Consider the following 18,535-nt stretch of genomic DNA (forward strand, 5'->3'; position numbering starts at 1 on the left):
CCCAGCCCCACTAGAAAATGTACTTGCTAGGAAAGTGAGTACAAACTGTTCTTCAAACTCCACAGCCTTGCTCTGAGCTCAGAGTACACCGAGCTGCTCCCACATGCAAACCCTTCCCATGGCGCACTCTGCAGACATCCTCCCTTCCAGTCTCCACAGAAGGTGGACTCCGGCTAAGGGCTATGGCCTTATTTGCTCTTGCAGAAAGCAAACTTAATGTGTATTGCTGCTTATCTTCATGTATGTCCATGTACTTACTGCATTCCAGCCTGGTGCCTGAGGCCAGAAGGCAACATCAGACCCCTGGGCTGGAGTCGTAGGTGTTTCCAGCCACCATGTGGGTGCCGGGAACTGAACTCAGGGCCTCTGGCAGAACGTTTTCATTACTCATTTCAGTCACATCTATTTCGTTCATCATTTCACTTTTAAAGCTTTGCCTAATAAATGGTAATAAATTTGTTCAATGGAGTACAATCTTTAGTTACCATACATGATGAAACTTAACTGATGGAGGCTTCAGGACCATCGTGGCTGGTTTTATGTCAACTTGACACAAGCTGAAGTCATCTGAGAGGAGGGAGTCTCCTAAGATTGGCTACAGGCAAGCCTGTGGGACATTTTCTTAGTGACTGACGTGCTGCCATCCCTGGGCAGGTGGTTCTGGGGTCTATAAGGTAGGCTGAGCAAGCCAGTGAGCAGTACCCCTCCATGGCCCCTGAATCAGCTCCGGCCTCCAGGTTCCTGAACTGTTTGAGTTCTTGTCTTGACTTCCTCCACTGATGGAATACAGTGTCGAAGTGTAAACCAAAGAACCCCTTTCCTCTCTAAGCTGCTTTTAGTCCTGGTGTTTCTTCACAGCACTAGTAACCCTGAATAGGTCAGAGAGCAACCTGGAGAACATTAGTAAAAGCCAAGCCAAGCAATGTGACTCAGTTGCCTTAGCTACTCTTTCCTTATGAGGGGGAGGATTGAGGAGGAAGATTCTTCAAGACCTAAGATGGTATATGGCATGTTATCTGATTCGAATTGTCAGGAATATATTTGATAAACTAACCAGCTAAATGTTAATTTTTTAAATTTTATTTTATTATTTTTTTGAGACAGGGTTTCTCTGTAGTTTTGGAGCTTGTCCTGGAACTAGCTCTTGTAGACCAAGCTGGCTTGAACTTAGAGATCCACCTGCCTCTGCCTCCCCAGTGCTGGGATTAAAGGCCTGAGCACTACCACTGCCCAGCTAGCTCAATGTTAATTCATCAGTCCAAAACCGCTAAGAAATCCAACTCTTCTCCATTATTACTTTGACATTCAAAGATACGTTGTGTGTGCTGGGTGATGTCTGAAACCTGACTGCCTCCTACACGAAGTACCTGCTTATTGAGGAGCACCCAGGTCTTACCTCCAGGATCTGAGGCTTTACTTCTGTTAACGGAAAACAAGAGCATTCTCTAGTCTTTCAGTACTTACAAGTGAAGGAACTGTGAATATCTGAACCGAGAGGTCTGCGACTGAAAACTCTCTGTCGTGGTCATCTGTCACATAATCACTCTGCAAACGCTCATAGTTCTAATAAGAAGGCAAAAAGAGGCAAGGAGTGCCGGCTATGAGTTACAGAGGAGAGGCAGACTCTACTCACCAGAGTAGGTGCGGTGAAGAACTGGACAGATAGAGCAGTCACCGACACTGCTCGCTCGTGATCATCCTCCATAAAATCTCTCTGCAACTGCTGGTAATTCTAAACAACAAGGGGGAAATTCCTCTAGTCCAGTGACCAAACGGTTAAGGGTTATACTGAAAACTCAGTGCTGGGGATGGCATGGGTAGGACATGGGTAGGACATGGAAGCCAAAAGATCACTACCAATTAGATGTTGTGTCAATACCGATTTGCTGCGGAAAGCTGTGCTAATAGGTTCTTCTGGAGCACAGTGCTAGTTTAGCAGCCCAGATAGGGAGTCAGACCTCCTAAAACCCAAAGGTGCCACTGTTCACTGGGCACAGCAACATCATACTATCTGCCCCCAAATCAGCCTTTCATTGCTTTGGAATACACATCAGAATCATGTGACTCCTGCAAGGTCACCATCGATAGATTTGGGAATAGGACACAAACATGGATGTTCTGAAAGATCTCTCTAAATGACTGCCATGTGCTTCCTTTGTTAAGTGTTCCCACTGGGGTATACATTAAATACCATGTCACCATGTGCTTCTGAAAGCAAAACCAACTCTGTCAGCCATCTGGAATTCACCATTCCCAAATCATACCAAGAGAGGCACACTGCCTCCATGGATTTTAATAGGATTAGACCCATCTATAATGGTATGAGGTTAAGTCATCATTTCAAATCCCAATCACTGCATATTTATGTTGTTATATTTTTTGGGGGGGAAGGGATCGAGGCAGGATTTTTCTGTGTAGCCTTAGCTGTACTAGTACTTACTGTGAAGACCAGGCTGGCCTTAAATTCAGAGAGATCCGCCTGCCTCTGCCTCCAGAGTGCTGGAATTAAAGGCGTGAGCCACCACTGCCCAGCAATCACTACGTATTTATGTATAATGGGGGGGGGGGGGCAGGGAGTCTTGTTTCTACACCTTTATTGGTAAAAGCTTCTACACCTTTATTGGTAAAAGCTAAGAAGATTCTTAAGTTTCTTAGAATTTCAAATGGATAACCTCACATCTCATTGTTAACATTAATAGTTTTGGAGCCCCAAATACTATAGTTATTCCTTAAATAACTAACTGGAAAAATAAAAATCCTACTTACCTTTGCAAATCGAACAGCAAAGAGCTTCTTGTACTTGGGGTCCATGAGCAGGCTGCTCATGAACAACTGGTGGTAGACACTCCTAGCACCTTCGGAGAAGAGCAGAGTGTGAGAGACCAGAACTCCATTTCCATAGCTGCATGCATCTCAGACCACAAGGACAAAACTCTATGCTTTGCTCAGAACAAAACACTTTTTTTTTTTAAAAAAAAAAAGGATTTTACTTTAATTATCAACATGTGTCTGCATATGTGAGTTTGCCCAGGTGACCATGGAGGCAAGAAGTGCCACATCCCTGACAGCGGAGTTACAGGCGGACAACACCTAATGTGTACGTTGGGAACAGGACTTGGGTCCTCTGCTTGTGCAGTGTATCCTCCTAATTACTGAGCCATCTCTCCTATCCTGCAATGTTTTTAAAAATAAAATGCGTGCAAAATGCATGCTAGCCTGTAGTCTAGGTTGGTGTTGGACTCCCGAGTGCTGGGAACACAGCATGTGCTGCCTTGCCTAACTCTACATGTGATATTGTAAGAAGATACAGAAGCTCTTTAATCTAGGTCATAGGCCTCCTATACAATACTTTTTTTTCTTTAAAATAAGGTTACAGTGCTAATGTTTGGTGTATTTGTTAGGGTCTGAATCTAGCACTATAATTGTAATTTTAAAAAGTACAAATATATTTACTAACATTTCCAAATTAAAAAAAAATACCCAGCTTTGACACACTAACCCTCAGAAGTGATAAGCAAGTCACCTTTCCATAGTCTGGAATCATTAAGCATCAGTCTGTCCACCAGAGAAGAGTTTTCACCATCTGGCCCTTCTTGTAATCCGACCTGACACAAAATCCGGCGAAGGCCATCTTTAAACAGAAGGAAGAACAGTCATGAAACAGGAATGGCAAGCTTTAAATATTAACGGAGATGACGCTTCAGTATGCTTCAGTGTGGGCTCCAATCAGCGCCACGTCTTAGTGAAGGGTAAACTGGGGAAGAACCTTATTAACTATTTTATTTTTACAAAAAGGAGAAAACATTAGAAACCTCAAATCACAACTCTAATTGTAGGATGTCAAAGTTAATGTCTGTCAGAAAGGCAATAGTCTTTTCTGCCCTAATGAATTTAATTGGAAAAAAAGAATCCCCAACTTGCTGATGTAATGCTGTTCTCTAGGTATGTATGCTAAGGGACACAGGGTTAGTAAAATCAGCCAGAAAGACTATGTGTGAGGTAGTCACAACACAAAACTGCTAACAGAACAATGTGTAGCCCTTACACTGCAATATGTATCAATATAGTTTATTAATGCTACGTAAAATATTTTCCATCAAACTTAACTACAATACAGCACTGTATGAGAGGCCTGGAGGACAGACTCTCACATCTTCTAAGTGCTGCGCTCTAGATAAGCTCTCCAGCATACATGCATGTGGTGTATCTCGTCTGTATTTCCCTCCCCTGAGACAGGGTCTCTCTGTGTAACAGCTCTGGCTGTCCTGAACTCTGTAGACTAAAGTTGCTCTGTCTCCCAAATGCTGATATTAAAGGTGTATGCCACCACTGTTTGGTCCTGTCTGTGTTTTTAATCATCAGCTCACAGTGTAGTATTTTTCTAACAGCCTTCAATACAAATGTTAAGGGATCTTTCCTACAGTAACATTATGTTTTGCCTATTTATGACAGGTAGCATAAATCTATTCCTAATTTATCCTTTAGTGAATAGAACCCAACTTGCATTTTTGGCTTTGGACATGAGGTTCATGATTATGGTACATACAAATTGTCTTCTATGTAAGTCAAGAAAAGAAAAACCTAAGAGTGGCAAACATAAATTAGTAGATTCCAATGTACACGGTTTCAGATATGCAAAGGACTGGTCATAAACAAAAGCTGTAAGAGGCCAAACATTTAAATTATTTAAATTAATTTTATTAAATTGTATTATCATTAACATTTAATTAAATTACAGCAGCACTTTGCAGCTTCATCTGTGAAGGGTTCGACAGGATACGTCACTGAAAACAGTCCCTTCTGACATGTCATTTAGATACAGTCTTGACATATCAAACCTACCTGAATATCCAATAACACTTCCCAGCCAAGACAGAGCTTTCAAACCAAAATTCTGATGAGCAGCAACAGATGAGTGCATGACTTGAACTTTGAGCGGCTTGGTCTGTCTGCTGGTGTTCCTCTTAAGGAAACAGGGAGGAGAAAAGTCTAACTTAAAACAGCCGTTTAAGAGGCAGAAGGCACTAGCATTCTTAATAAAACCACAATACCCACACAACTTCTATGTGTCTATAATAAAGCACCATTTTTTTTAACACACCGACTCAGCTTATTTTCTAGACAGGATCTAAAGATTCAGTGACAACGGTAAGAGGAGGATCCACCTTATGAGCCACCAGAGCCTTTGGTCATATATACGAAAATCTGTAGTGCCAATTACAAATAGCTTAAATCCTCAAGAAAGCTTGCTTTCTGCCTTCAACCTCTTTCTTTCTTTTCCTTCTTTTTTTCTTTCTTTCTTTTTTATTTATTTATTTATTAATTATGTACACAGTGTTCAGCCTCCATGCCTGCAGGCCAGAAGAGGGCACCAGACCCCATTACAGATGGTTGTGAGCCACCATGTGGCTGCTGGGAATTGAACTCAAGACCTCTGGAAGAGCAGCCAGTGCTCTTAACCTCTGAGCCATTTCTCCAGCCCTCCCTCCCTCCCTCCCTCCCTTCCTCCCTCCCTCCCTTCCATTCCCCTTCCTTCCTTTCCTTCCCCTTCCTTCTTTCCTTCCCCTTCCTTCTTTCCTTCTTTCTTTCCTTCTTTCTTTCCTTCTTTCTTTCCTTCCTTCCTTCCTTCCTTCCTTCCTTCCTTCCTTCCTTCCTTCCTTCCTTCCTTCCTTCCTTCCTTCCTTCCTCTTTTTCTTTTGTTTTGTCAAGATAGGGTTTCTCTGTGTAGTTTTGGTGACTGTCCTGGAACTAGCTCTTGTAGACCAGGCTGGCCTCAAACTTACAGAGATCCTCCTGCCTCTGCCTCCTGAGTGCTGGGATTAAAGGCGTGCACCACCACCACCCGGCCAAAGTTATTTTTAAATTTTACATGTATGGGTGCTTTGCCCACAAGTATCTCATACTTGGTGCGCACAGTGCCTCTGGAGGCAGATAGAGAGCATCAGATCCCCCTTAACTAGCATAATGGACGGTTGTGAGCTGCCATGTGGGTGCTGGGATTTGAAGCTGGGTCCTCTACAACAGTAGCCAGTGCTCTTAAGCCCTGAGCCCTCTATGTCTCCAGTCTGAAGAACGCTTCATTTTGCAAGCTGAAACCTTGCAGCCAGTGAACACGTGCCTGTCCCATCCTGAGCTATCACTCTGCTCTCCCATCCTCATACAGGTGGAATCACACAAGGATTCATCCATTTCTTGCTCATTTTACTTTAACATCAGTCAAGAGTTATACACAGTGTCACACTTAAGTGTGGGGAGACATTCCACTGTACATGTATGCTACATTTTCTCTGTTCACCTGTCAACAGACACTGGGTTCAATAAACTTCTCATTTACATGCATACCCAGAAACAAAAATCCTGGCTCATATGGTCATTCTATTTTTTTTTATACACAATCATTTATTTAGAAAGCGTGAAGACACTAACGTATGACCTAATTTCAAGGTCATTCTAATTTTAATTTCTAGGGGAACAGCCATGCAGCTTCCCATAGCAGCTCCTGTCCTTTTACATTTCCATCAGCACAACACAAGGGTTTCAATTATCCTATACCCCCGCTGACTACTGTTCTGGATGGAAGTCACCCAACAGGACTGAGGTATCCCAGTTAGGGTGGAGTCCGTGTCTCCATGTTCTCATTGGTTGTTTCCCTTTGTTAGAGAAATGTCTACACTTCTAAAACACTTCCTTTTAATACTTCCTTTTATTTCTTGTCCTCGCTGTACCCTATGTCCATAACCTACTTTTATACATATATGGCTTTGCGTATTTCCTCTGTAAACACACATCATACACATCTGTGTCAGAAGATTTTTCCAAATCTGCTGTCTGTCTTTTGACTCTAAGTATGTAATATTTTGTTAAAAATTTGATGTGGCCAAAAATATATGTAATTTCTTCCCTATTAGCAATTTTAAATAGCTTTGAGAGAACCAGAATAATAATATGTTAAGAATCAAGATCTTTAAACATAATTTAGGTGACAGTGGGTTTATAAAGGCAAACAAATGTCTTGATAAATGCTAAATAATAGAGAGTTCGTTTTAAGCTGATAAAAAATAACAGATATGTTTTTAAATTACTTACCACAATGACTGATTTTGCCTGATCACAGTACTGGAAGTCTCCGTATCGAACAGACCTACGCCCCTGTGAAAGACATTCAAAACTAACTGTGAAAGCATTACATTCAGCGTGAGTAGCTTGTCAATCAGTGAATATGCTTGAATGTACAACCCGAGTCAGCCTTTAATATTTATGACATCTATTCTAGTCACCAATGGAAAACTAAAATTGTGCCAGGTGGTGGTGATGCACACCTTTAATCCTAGCACTTGGGGGGCAGAGGCAGGCAGATTTCTCTGAGTTCAAGGCCAGCCTGGTCTACAAAGCGAGTTCCACAACAGCCAGAGACACACAGAGAAACCTTGTCTTGGAAAAAAAAAAAAAAGACAAGACTAAAATTTTTCTTAGCTTGACTATTTAAACTACCAGTGTGTACACACACACACACACACACACACACACACACACACACGGCAACAGAGCACTTATTCTAGCAGGCTTCTCTAACTTCCATTGTCATGGCCCAGTGTTTCTAATGACTAAGCAGAACTAGGGCAATTGTACATTTCCTTTGAATGCTCTACCTGGTAATGGCTTAGTTTTAAAACTATATATTTGGGCCAATAGTCAAACAAAATTTGAAAAACAGCTTAGACACATACACTTTTACTAATTTTTCTATGCTAGTTTATCTGTAATAAAAGCTCTATTTCTTTAATCCTAGACCTTGGGAAGTAGAGGCATAAAGATCTTTCTAAGTTCAAGGCCAGTCTAGACAAGTTTCAGCAAGTTCCAGCCAGCTTGGACTAGAAAGTAAGACCCCCCTTCTCAAAAAAAAAAAAAAAAAAAAGTTAAATTTCGGGAAGCAGAGGCAGTGGATCTCTGAGTTCAAGGCCAGCCTCATCTACAGAGCTAGTTCCAGGACAGGCTCCAAAGCTACAAAGAGAAACCCTGTCTCAAAAAACAAATGAAAGAAACCAAACAAAGAAATGTTAACTTTCTCATGATAAATTACTTACATCTCGATCGACTGTAGTTGCGAAGCCAATGGCTTCCTTCTGTGTACAGTTAACAGCTTTTTGAAGAGTATAAATGACTTGTTCATAGGTGTGAACTTCGTCATTAAACAGCATGCAATAGTAGGTGTCACTCTTCTCTCTGGGGAGAGAACTTTGACATTAATGCAGTGTAAAGAGTGGGCGTGAGCAGTAGCAGAAGAACTGAAGAAGGGAAACCAGCTCAAGTGCTGGCCAAAGGGCTCTGGAGGATGTAGGCTTGCAGCCAGATGGTAACTGATAAATGGCAAATATTAAAAGAGAAGCCCATCTGAGTTCCCCGTGTTGGTGGCCCAGGCCAGTTAAATGAAAATAAAGTCAAAACAACAAGAACAAAACCAAGACAAACAAAAGAAAAGCCAGGCGGTGGTGGTGCGCACACCTTTAATCCCAGTACTTGGGAGGCAGAGGCAGGCGGATCTTGAGTCCTGGTCTACAAGAGTGAGTTCCAGGACAGCCAGGGCTACACAAAGAAACCCTGTCTTGAAAAACCAAAAACCAAACAAACAAACAAATGAGAGAGAGAGGAAGGGAGGGAGGAAGGAAGGAAGAAAATCCACCCAATGCATAACGCACAACCCCAATTATCGGCAACACATTGAAAAAGCAGTCACCGTTTGGTGATTGATGTCCAATTAGTGTGGTGACCTCCTGATGTCCAATCTCCAGCCCAGTCACCCTCAGCTATGAACAAAGATCCAATAAGCAGGGAGTGACATTTCAGAAAAGAGGAGGCTGTGTGAAGTGAGGGAGGGGCTAGCAGCCAGTCCTTTAACACAGCTGTGGCTGAATCCAGCTGTCTGCTCGCTAGTTTATGACCTCAGCAGTGTAAATAAAAATGGCAGATGGACAATAAGATAGCACAATGCTGAATATATTTTATAATTAGAAGCAAAATGGCTAAAATTGCATTGAGCATTTCATAAAAACCCTAAACCCACTTATATAGAAGAGCTCATCCCCTGACATCTTTCCAGCTTTATTAGATCATCAAAAGGAGAAGGCTAGTGGGTGTGGTGTGTACACTGTTAGTCCCGGCACTTTGGAGGAGAGGCAGGCAGGTCTCTGTGAGTTTGAGGGCAGCACAGCTACACAGTGAGTTCAGGCCAGTCAGAGAAAGACAGTAAAGGACAGAGATGTCAGGGATAGAACTCATGTTGTCAGACTTGGCAGCAAGGCCCTCACTTGCTGAGCCGTCTTGCTAGCTCTGTGTGACCTAACACTGCTACAAACCAATAGTCCCAGGAAAACCTTCACTGATCAGCATGCAAGCTGCAAAGCTGGAATATCAAAGTCAAGCTTCTGCTAAAATTCAATAATTTTTAAAAAAGTGCTGGGACAGCATGGTGGCCAAGCAGTTTAGGTTACTTGCTGCTCTCTAGCAACCTGAGCTCAGTCTCCAGGATCCACTTGGTAGCTAGAACCGACTCCTGCAGGTTCTCCTCTGACCTTCATGGCATACACAAATAAATGGGAGGCTAGATGCAGTAATAATTTTAAAAGAAAAGACTTATGTTCTCTCCTAGCTGTGTGAATGACGTTAAAATTTAGCAGGTCCCATATATACAAGGAACGGGCCATACTTACTCTATCTCTAAGTCTGCAGGCAATTCGCTTTCTTTTTCCCAGGTCAGTATATCTACTGCGTATTGAAACATAATAGCAAAAATGTTGTAAGTTCTTGCTATCACATCTTCTGATAGATGCACAAGAGGATCCTGAGGGAGAACAGAAAACACAACTCCCTTAGTGTTTTGTTTTTTGCCTTCCAACTCCAACTCTCAAACACAAGAAGGGTGACAGGTTTTGTTACATAACAAATTTAATCCTGTACATGTTACAAAACACAAAATTACAATTCCTAAAACATTTTCTTCCCATGATCTCAATTTTAGATTAGCTGAGTCGAAACATTCAGACACTCAAATGCCTAATGCATATAACTAAGCATTGTGGAACAGCATGGGAACGCTAAACTCTAACCTCAAACCATCTTTCCAGTGTGTATGGGAGGCTCCAACTTGCAGAACTGAGTGAAGGTATTTGATGTCAAGTCTAACCATGTGAGTTTGATCCCTACAGCCTACACAGTAGATGGAGAAAAACGACCCCTGCAAGGTGCTCTGACTGTCTGTGGTATGCATGTGTGTGCATGCACACGCGTGTGTATGTGTGTGTGCACATGTGTACAAGCACTCATACTCTAAACAAATGCAAAAAAACCACATATAAAACAAGGAAAGACAATCAGTCATCCAATTTACATAGGAGAAAACGTCATTCCCCATTTAAGACCTGGGAGAAGTTTCTTAAATTATCAAAGGAGATGTCACACAGTCTATTGTGGCTTTCAACAAACAGAAGTACCTGAACCCACTACCTTTCTGTTCATTCCTTCTGCCATGTGGATTTTTAAAAAGGGATTTATTTATTTATTTATTTACATATTTATTTATACAGTGCTCTGCCAGCATGCCAGAAGAGGGCACTAGATCTCATTATAGATGGTTGTGAACCATCATGTGGTTGCTAGGAATTGAACTTAGGACCTCTGGAAGAGCCAGTGCTCTTAACCTCTGAGCCATCTCTCCAGCCCCCATGTGGAATTTTGATGGGGCTTTTCTTAACTGTCACAGTGATGAGATATGCTACTGCTGTTTAACACAACATATCCAATTGTCTATATGCCTGCTCAACAAATTTCTTCCACAATCAGATAGTACTTGCAACACTGATCATTTTAAAATTAGTTTTACTGATATAATGTTTTGTCTACAAGTGTTTCTTGCAGCACATACTTGCCTGTGCTTTTGAGAGGCCAGAAGAGACTGTCAGATTCCCTGGAATGGGAGTTACAAATTGTTGAGAGTTATTATGTGAGTGCTGGGAATTGAACCTGGGTCCTCTAGAAGAGCAGCAAATGCTCTTAGCCGTGAGCTTTCTGTAGCCCTGCAATGGTCAATCTTGACTGGCAAGATGAGGGAATCTGGTATTGTCTAGGAGACATAGTCTGGGTCTACGTATGAAGTTATTACAGAGCTTTAACTGACAACGATGATCCACCCTCAAAGTCAGCAGCACCTTCTGACAGGAGCCAGCTGGAAGGAGGTCCCAGGCAAATGCCTGTCTGCCCTCACTCCTGAGCAAGGACAGCTATAACTGCTGCCATCAAACTCCAGCTTCTGAAAAATTTGGCTTTCCAAAGTGAACTGAGCATTAGTGATTCTCCAGGAACTGCCAGGGCTTCGGTGCCAACTGGGAATGCTGAGTCCTCCAGCTCTGTGGACTGTTCTCAGTCTCTCCAGCACGCAGACAGCCACTGCTGCACGAGCCGGTTCCTACGGTACAAGCCTAGATTCTAATAAATCTCCCTTTGTAATGTCTCTATCTTTGTTCCTACCTAATACAGTATTTAATCATTTTTTCTCTGTGTGCACATGTGTGTATGGTGTGTTTATGTATGTGTGTAGGTATGATTCATTGCACATGTGTACATGTGTAATCGTAGGCCAGAAGTTGATGTCAGGTGTCTTTTCTCTATCGATTTCTCCTTTGTGCTGAGGTGGGGTCTTTTGTGGAAGCTGAAGCTTAACAACCCTGCTAGTCTGGCTAGCTAGCTTGCCATAGGCAAGAGGGCCTGAGCTGTCCCCAGCATCCCTCTAAAGAGCTGGGCCCGATACAGCATGCACTAGGCAGCGTTTTCTGCAGGAACAGAATCCCTCTCTGGGGAGGAGACAGGAGGATTCCCTGGAGCTCAATGGTCAGCTGTTGAGTCTCTGTCTCTAAAGTAAGGTGGGAAGCAACAGAGGAAGACAACCAACATTAATCTCTGCCTACACAACAACTCTGGGGGCATCTTTACCTCCTCTTCCACAACTTCAGAGCTGTGAAGCTCATGCTTTTGACAGTAAGGACCCTCTTTCCACGCTTCAGTGTCACCACAGTCACAGAAGCCTCCACCTCCTGATGTCGTCATCTTGAAGAAAAAAGACAGTTATCTGGTAAATATTCACTGGATGTCAGGTTATACATAATATCAAGTGCTAGGACAGAAAACTGCTTAAGTGTTCCTTGCTTTGAAGAGAAAAAAATAGCAAATAAAAGGGGCTGTCAATGTTTTCTTGCAAGTAAGCCTGTAGGTTTTTGACAGATTTCTAAAAAAACTGAGCTACTTTGCTATAGTGGGGAGAGTTCAGGTATTTCAGAGAGGCTGTGTCTGCACACACTGCTTTCTTAATTAGGAAAACACAGGACTGGGGAGGGTCCCCTGGGGTTCTGCTAGAGCGCTGCTGTCTGTGCTAATGATGCTGTAACACAGTAGGCTCAAGCAAACAGCTTTTCTTCTTTAACAACTCCTAAAATTCCGTTCCTTTAAAGGGTTGGTAAAAAGTGCTCATTGAAACTTTGTTATCACCTGGAGGCTTCAGGAATTAGTCACACTTACTTAAGCCACAGCAACTAGCTACTAAGTCTGGCAAGACAAAACCTACAGGCTAATAATTGGTATACCAGTAGTAATTTTAAAAAACTACCACAAAAAAAGAGTTAGGAATGAGTTAATTCAGATGCAACAAATTTTTGAATAAATGCAACTTTACTCTACCCAAAGCAAGCATTTGTATGCTCTGTGTCACAGCGTAATTAGTGTCATTCTGCATATTCTATTTATTCACAGGAGATCAGATATGGCCAAGAAACATGGTAGGCCGCCACTTGGGAAACAGCTTGGTGTACACATGTGCTTGTTTACCAAACACCAGACAGAGCAGCTGAAGGGTACCTGGGAGCGTCTCGCCAGCTTGTGTGTGTGTGTGTGTGTACTGATATTCTATATATCCTTTCTTCTCTATTATCAAGACCTGGGCAGAGGGAATACCAACAACCATGGAAGAGCCCTGGCCCAGCTGGGCTCTGGGATTAGGAACAGGACTGAAGCTCTTCCTACAGTCTATCCAGGGAGCATGCAAGGTTCCTCAAACAACAGTCCCTTCTCCACCTCCCACACTCAGCAGAGGACAGAGCAGGTCTGGGAGAGCCTCAAATAAAATCATCAAGAGTCTTAGGGGCTAGAGGTGGGCTCTGAATGACAGAGGAGTATAGGCCTCTTTAATAATCATTTAAAGTACTAGATCAATCTAGTGGACAGCTAGCACAGAAGATCCAGTTTTTATGTTATCTTTCTTAAATCTTTGAGTTCTATACTGAACATCTCTACCCCCTCTCCTTCTCCCTCCCCTGGGACGAAACCAAGGGCTTTACCCATGCTTAGCAAAGCCCTTTCTATACTGAACACCTCCCCTTCCCTTCTGGGAATAGAACCCAGGGCTTTCTCTACGCTTGGAAAATACTATACTAACAGCTACATTTCCTAAAAACAAAAACAAAATCCCACAATTTGGAAACCATTCCCCCTCCCCCCACCCTTACCTCTAAATCTTTTGGTTTTGAAATGAGAATTTGTTTGGATGCTCTAGCAAGGGGCTCACTGCTCACATTCCTTCACTGCAGACTGGCCCTGCCCTTGGGCCTGAGCATGCTGCTTTAGGAGGGAGTCCAAGTGGAGCAGTAAGGGAGGAAGGGAATGTCCACGTAGCCAGCCAGGGCAGCAAATCAACCATGGTGAGCAATGGTGTGTAGTCAGTTTGCCCTCACAGCCATTAGATCTTTAAAATGAGACAGAAGGTACCCAGTATAGAATTCAATACTGTGTGTGGTTGCCATTTGCGCATTACCGACCCTGTATCGATGGTCTCTGTGGATACTTCCCAAAAAGCACTCCATGCATAAAACACAGGTAGGGTCAACTGCACAATCCCTGTCAAGTTAAAGAAAAAGAGAATGAATAAATGGGTATCAAAAATTAATCCTCTCCCTCAATATCAGAACCATTCTGGAAATGTCAAAATAGGAGGTGCTAGTCCCCAAATCTGCAGCTCTCTGCTCAATGAAATCACCCATGTTTTCAGGCTGGAGTATATGATGGAACCTTTCAGCACAGCCTTGACCAGAATGGTCTGTCCACTGCTCCACAGGTTTGGGAAGACTTGATCTATTAAGCTAATGCACCCTGCAGCCACAGCTTACAACCTTCTATTGAAGTGGCATCTAAAATGAAGGTCAGGCGTGAGTACTGAACTCCTGTTGTTAGATAGTAGCACTTTTCTGTTTGTTATTTCACTAAGTAGACCAGGCTGGCCTTGAACGCACACAGATCTGCCTGCCTCTGCCTCCGGAGTGCCAGGAATAAACATATGCACCACCATGCCAGAGCAGATGTCTTGCATATTAAGCCAACAACTGCCCTATGACTAACTGGGTTCAAGAGTGAAATGTCTGAGGCTGCAAAAGCCCAGAATGGAAGAATTGTTGTATGCTTAATCTGAAGAACATTCTCAAAAGGTTGAAAATAAATACCATTGAACAAGAATTGGAAATATACAACTTATACAACTAATAGCAATATTGAAGGAACTTAAAGAGCAGTAAAATGTCACTTTCAACTGTCCCCTGTATTTTGAACAGTAGCACAGGTCTCTGACAGTATATGTTTGAGGCACTAAATAGATAAATATTCCACATCTGCAACTGGGAAACAGCAGCTCATAGAGCAGTCTAACCTGGGATAATGGAGATGTGGGTGCAGGCCAAGTCCATGGTTCCGAGTTACCAACATCTCCTTCTACAGCCCAAGCATGCTGTCTATGCACTAAACTTCCATGTACTTTGTGGTAACAGAGAGTAGTGCCACAATACAACTTGATTTTCTACTAAGAGTCAAATTACAGGGAGGCTAGCTGCTGATGCAACCTCAGAGCTATGTTGCAGCAGGCCTCCCTTGACTGCTGCAACACAGTACTGCCCCAAAGAGGCTGGGACCAACAGAGACGACTGCTAGCCTTGCTTCAGCAGAACAACTTCTCCGTATCTTCAGTCTCACAGGACCAGCTGTTCCCATCACGTACCTGACACACCTGAAAACCCCATGTAAGGACAGAAAGAGAGTGGACCCACTCTTAGAATAGTTCACCCTAACTGATGAATAATCCTTTCTTCCATTTAGTCTGCCCATACGACAAGCTGTCTAAAACCCCAGCAACACAATTCTCTCTAGAAGCCTGCATACCCTACTTGTGCTCTGTAATAAATTAATCAAAAGCCCTTTGGCCTCAGAATTTTTTCTCTAAGGGGTGACAGAAAACCCAAGACACGGGGTAGAGGTCTTGTTTTGTTTCTCGATCTCAGGGACTCCCTAGCCTTTACCAGGGACGAGTCCCAAAAGCAGCTGCCACATGTCTGAGTTTCAGTGCCCACAAGAAAAGTCCATTAAAAAAACAAAAGAATAGTCATAAACTTTTATTATCACCAACTCATGTAATTTTATTTATTCACGTGTGTGAGTGCACATGCCTATGTACCACAATTCTCTCTCTCCTTCCACCAGGTGGGTCCTGGGATTTAACTCAGGTATGAGGCTTGCTGAAAAACACCCTTAACTGCTGAGCTATCTTGCCAGCATATCATATGTTTTCAAATATTTATTTTCAGCATTTTAAATTTTATGTATTTCTGGGTATGTGCACCTGAGTGCAGCTGCCTGCATAGGGCAATGGTGAGTTAGAACTGCTACGACTGGGATACCAGTAGCTACAAGATGACCAATATGGATGCTGGGAACAGAACTTGGGACCTCTGCTGAGCCAATCTCCAGCCGCCATCATATATTTTTAACAACAAAGTACAGGTCTAAGCATTTAAATTTAGCTGCATGAAAAAAAAATACAAAAACAGCCCATTTTCCCACATTTTATTATATATGAGTGGAAAACCCCTAACATTCTGGCATGTAAGAATAAAAGAAAGGGCTTTCCAAGCAGAGGCCTGGTGTGACATGACACAGATGTTCTGGCTCGTGCTTCCTAGCGGCTGGAATAACCCTGAGGTGCTCTAGGCCTTAGAAAGCAAACTCCTTCTGACCTTCTGCTGCCTTCCTCTTACCTTGCCCTTCTCTAAGTCATGTGACCAGAACTGAACTACTCGTGAGTCACCCCAGCCTTTCTGTCTTGAAGACAGCCATAGAGAAACCCTCACAGAGTAGCTCCTAAATGGATCCTAATGGAGATTCCAGGAACAGTCCTGCCCCAAACCACCTAAAGGAATGCTCAAGGCCAAGAAGAATCCATACAGACAGGTTCTGTGGATTTTCCCAGTCTATTATGAGCATTAGGGCTTACCCTTTTTTGTTCAACACACTGCCACATGACTGAGCTTCACCCATGCTCCATAAAAACCAGAAAGGACACAGCATGGAGAGCTTCCAGAATGCTCAACACCTGGGGGGAGCCACATCCAGAGGGCACAGAAGGTTCTCCAAGATCTTGCCCTGTATATTCCTTCATCTGTATCCTTTGCGATATGCTTTATAGTAGCCCAAGAAATACAATTCCTTCTGGCAAATTAATCAAACCCAAGGTGAGAGCCATAGGAATAACAATTGCAAATCAACCCATCCTGAAAAATGGGTTTTCAGAATTGGGTGGGAGGGGTCAGAAAGAACCCTGAGGGGTTGGGCAAGAACTGGAGAAATCACTATAGACCCCAGATATATCTATTTTAGTGCTTGGACAGTGATAGAATACAGACCACAAGAGGGTCTAGAAGGGCTAACACCTCAAAGCAATGAGCACAGCTGCCATCCAGCCGCTATCCTATGCTAAAAACTATTCCTGACCCAGAAAACCATTTCTAGGGAAAACGATTGATCAAGGCAGACAGGGAGAAATCTACGATGTCACCGAGTCATCTTTTGTTTGTTTTTTGTTTTTCTGACAGGGTTTCTCTGTGTAGTCTTGGCTGTTCTGGAACTCTCTTTCTAGACCAGGATTGCCTTGAACTTACAGAGATCCACCTGCCTTTGTCTCTTGAGTACTGGGATTAAAGGTGTGCTACCAATGCCCAGCAATCTTGTGCCAGAAACTAAGTAAGCACTCTGAGAACACTAGCAGCATAAAAAAAGAGCAAACAGCGGCAAAACGGCAAAAGCTCCTATTGTGTGAAGTTAGGACACAGTGGCTAAGTGAAAAAAAAAATGGTGCTGGATCAATGGCCCCTTCAATCCCCAGGACCCCTGCAAAGGTGGACGGAGGAAATAGCCTCCACAAAGCTGGCACTTTAGCCTTGACGTATGTGCCTCAGCTGTTATGGTCATGGATCAATACATCTCAGGTTCAAGTCCTAGCACTACAAAAATATCAAAACAAAACAAAACAAAGACACTCAAAGCTTCAGAGGAAAGGACAGCTAACACCATGAGAGTGCTTTCCCACACAACTCTTCATTACTTGGGGCGGGAATGACTTTATAGCAGAAACAGCTGCGGACAGCACTGTCATCAAGGATCAATGGGACCACAGGCCACACACCAGGCTTGGACTCATCATCTCTGTGGCAATCTGGCCAAAGGTACAAGGTCTATTTACCAGACAAATCCAACTTGAAGGGCATTTTCAAAAATAACTAGTTTGTAATCTTCAAAAGTATCAAGATCATAAAAAGAAAATCAAGTAGACTGGGGTAAAATTCAGACTTTAGATTTAAAGGCAGACAAATGTGCGGCTGGCATTGTATCTTCTGGGTAGAGGACACCACTGGAGCCACTGGAGTGCAGCCTCCGTATCTGTGAATCACAAGGTTGAACTCCATCTACTCCCCAAGCAGCAGCAGCACGCTCAGAGAGGTCTTTATAAGGCCAAGAACTCGCTCTACAGCGCTTCACTGTACAGTACAATCAGAAGTGATACTCTGACCACACTGATAAGGAAAAAATAACATGGAAAACCAGATACCTTAATTAGCTTAATTCAAATTTTACAGCAAAATATTTTTTACAAGTTGAACAACGCCTCTATCAACAGTATATCCGCACGATGGCATACTCTTTAGCTGTGTAAACTGAATGGAAAGACGCTAAACTTTTAGAAAATTTAGTTCTGTATACATACTTGTTTCGAGACAGGGCTCCTCTATGTAGCCATGCCTGTCCTGGAACTCGCTCTGTAGACCAGGCTGGCCTCGAACTCACAGAGATCTGCGTGTCTCTGCCTCCTGAGTGCTGGAAGCGTGCATCACCACACCTGACTTACATATTTCTTTTCATTACATTAATTTATTTTGTGTGTATGGTCACATGTATATGGGCTTTTGAGTGGTCTCTGGGATCACACTCTGGTCAAGCTTAGCACAGCTGCCATTACCCACTGAGCCATCTTGCCACCCTATGTTTGCACATACAGTTAAGACAGTCTGTACATCTGTGTATACGCATGCATGCATGTTGCCTAGTAACGCACAGAGAATTTCTGGAAGGACAGAGTGTTAAGCAGTGATAATCAGCACAGGAAGTGAGAAGGGGTCAGGGC

At 43.0% G+C, this 18,535-nt stretch overlaps 1 protein-coding gene across 2 annotated transcripts in view; it reads right to left on the reverse strand.

Moving 5' to 3' along the window:
• Window positions 1–18,535, reverse strand: part of Ubr2 (ubiquitin protein ligase E3 component n-recognin 2) — an 80,326-nt gene that overhangs the window by 51,200 nt on the left and 10,591 nt on the right. Inside the window, exons 3-11 of one of the 2 annotated variants that reach the window (XM_075980825.1) lie at window positions 13,857–13,935; window positions 11,983–12,096; window positions 9,708–9,838; window positions 8,085–8,223; window positions 7,087–7,149; window positions 4,843–4,963; window positions 3,524–3,631; window positions 2,767–2,855; window positions 1,634–1,732 (exon numbers count right to left, since the gene is read on the reverse strand). In XM_075980825.1, the coding sequence (XP_075836940.1) occupies window positions 1,634–1,732; window positions 2,767–2,855; window positions 3,524–3,631; window positions 4,843–4,963; window positions 7,087–7,149; window positions 8,085–8,223; window positions 9,708–9,838; window positions 11,983–12,096; window positions 13,857–13,935 (943 nt within the window). Of the gene's footprint in view, window positions 1–1,464; window positions 1,564–1,633; window positions 1,733–2,766; window positions 2,856–3,523; window positions 3,632–4,842; window positions 4,964–7,086; window positions 7,150–8,084; window positions 8,224–9,707; window positions 9,839–11,982; window positions 12,097–13,856; window positions 13,936–18,535 lie in introns of both variants that reach the window. The other variant, XM_075980826.1, reaches the window with a different exon arrangement.

The sequence above is a fragment of the Microtus pennsylvanicus genome, chromosome 7 (genome assembly GCF_037038515.1).
Source record: "Microtus pennsylvanicus isolate mMicPen1 chromosome 7, mMicPen1.hap1, whole genome shotgun sequence".
Taxonomy (NCBI): domain Eukaryota; kingdom Metazoa; phylum Chordata; class Mammalia; order Rodentia; family Cricetidae; genus Microtus; species Microtus pennsylvanicus.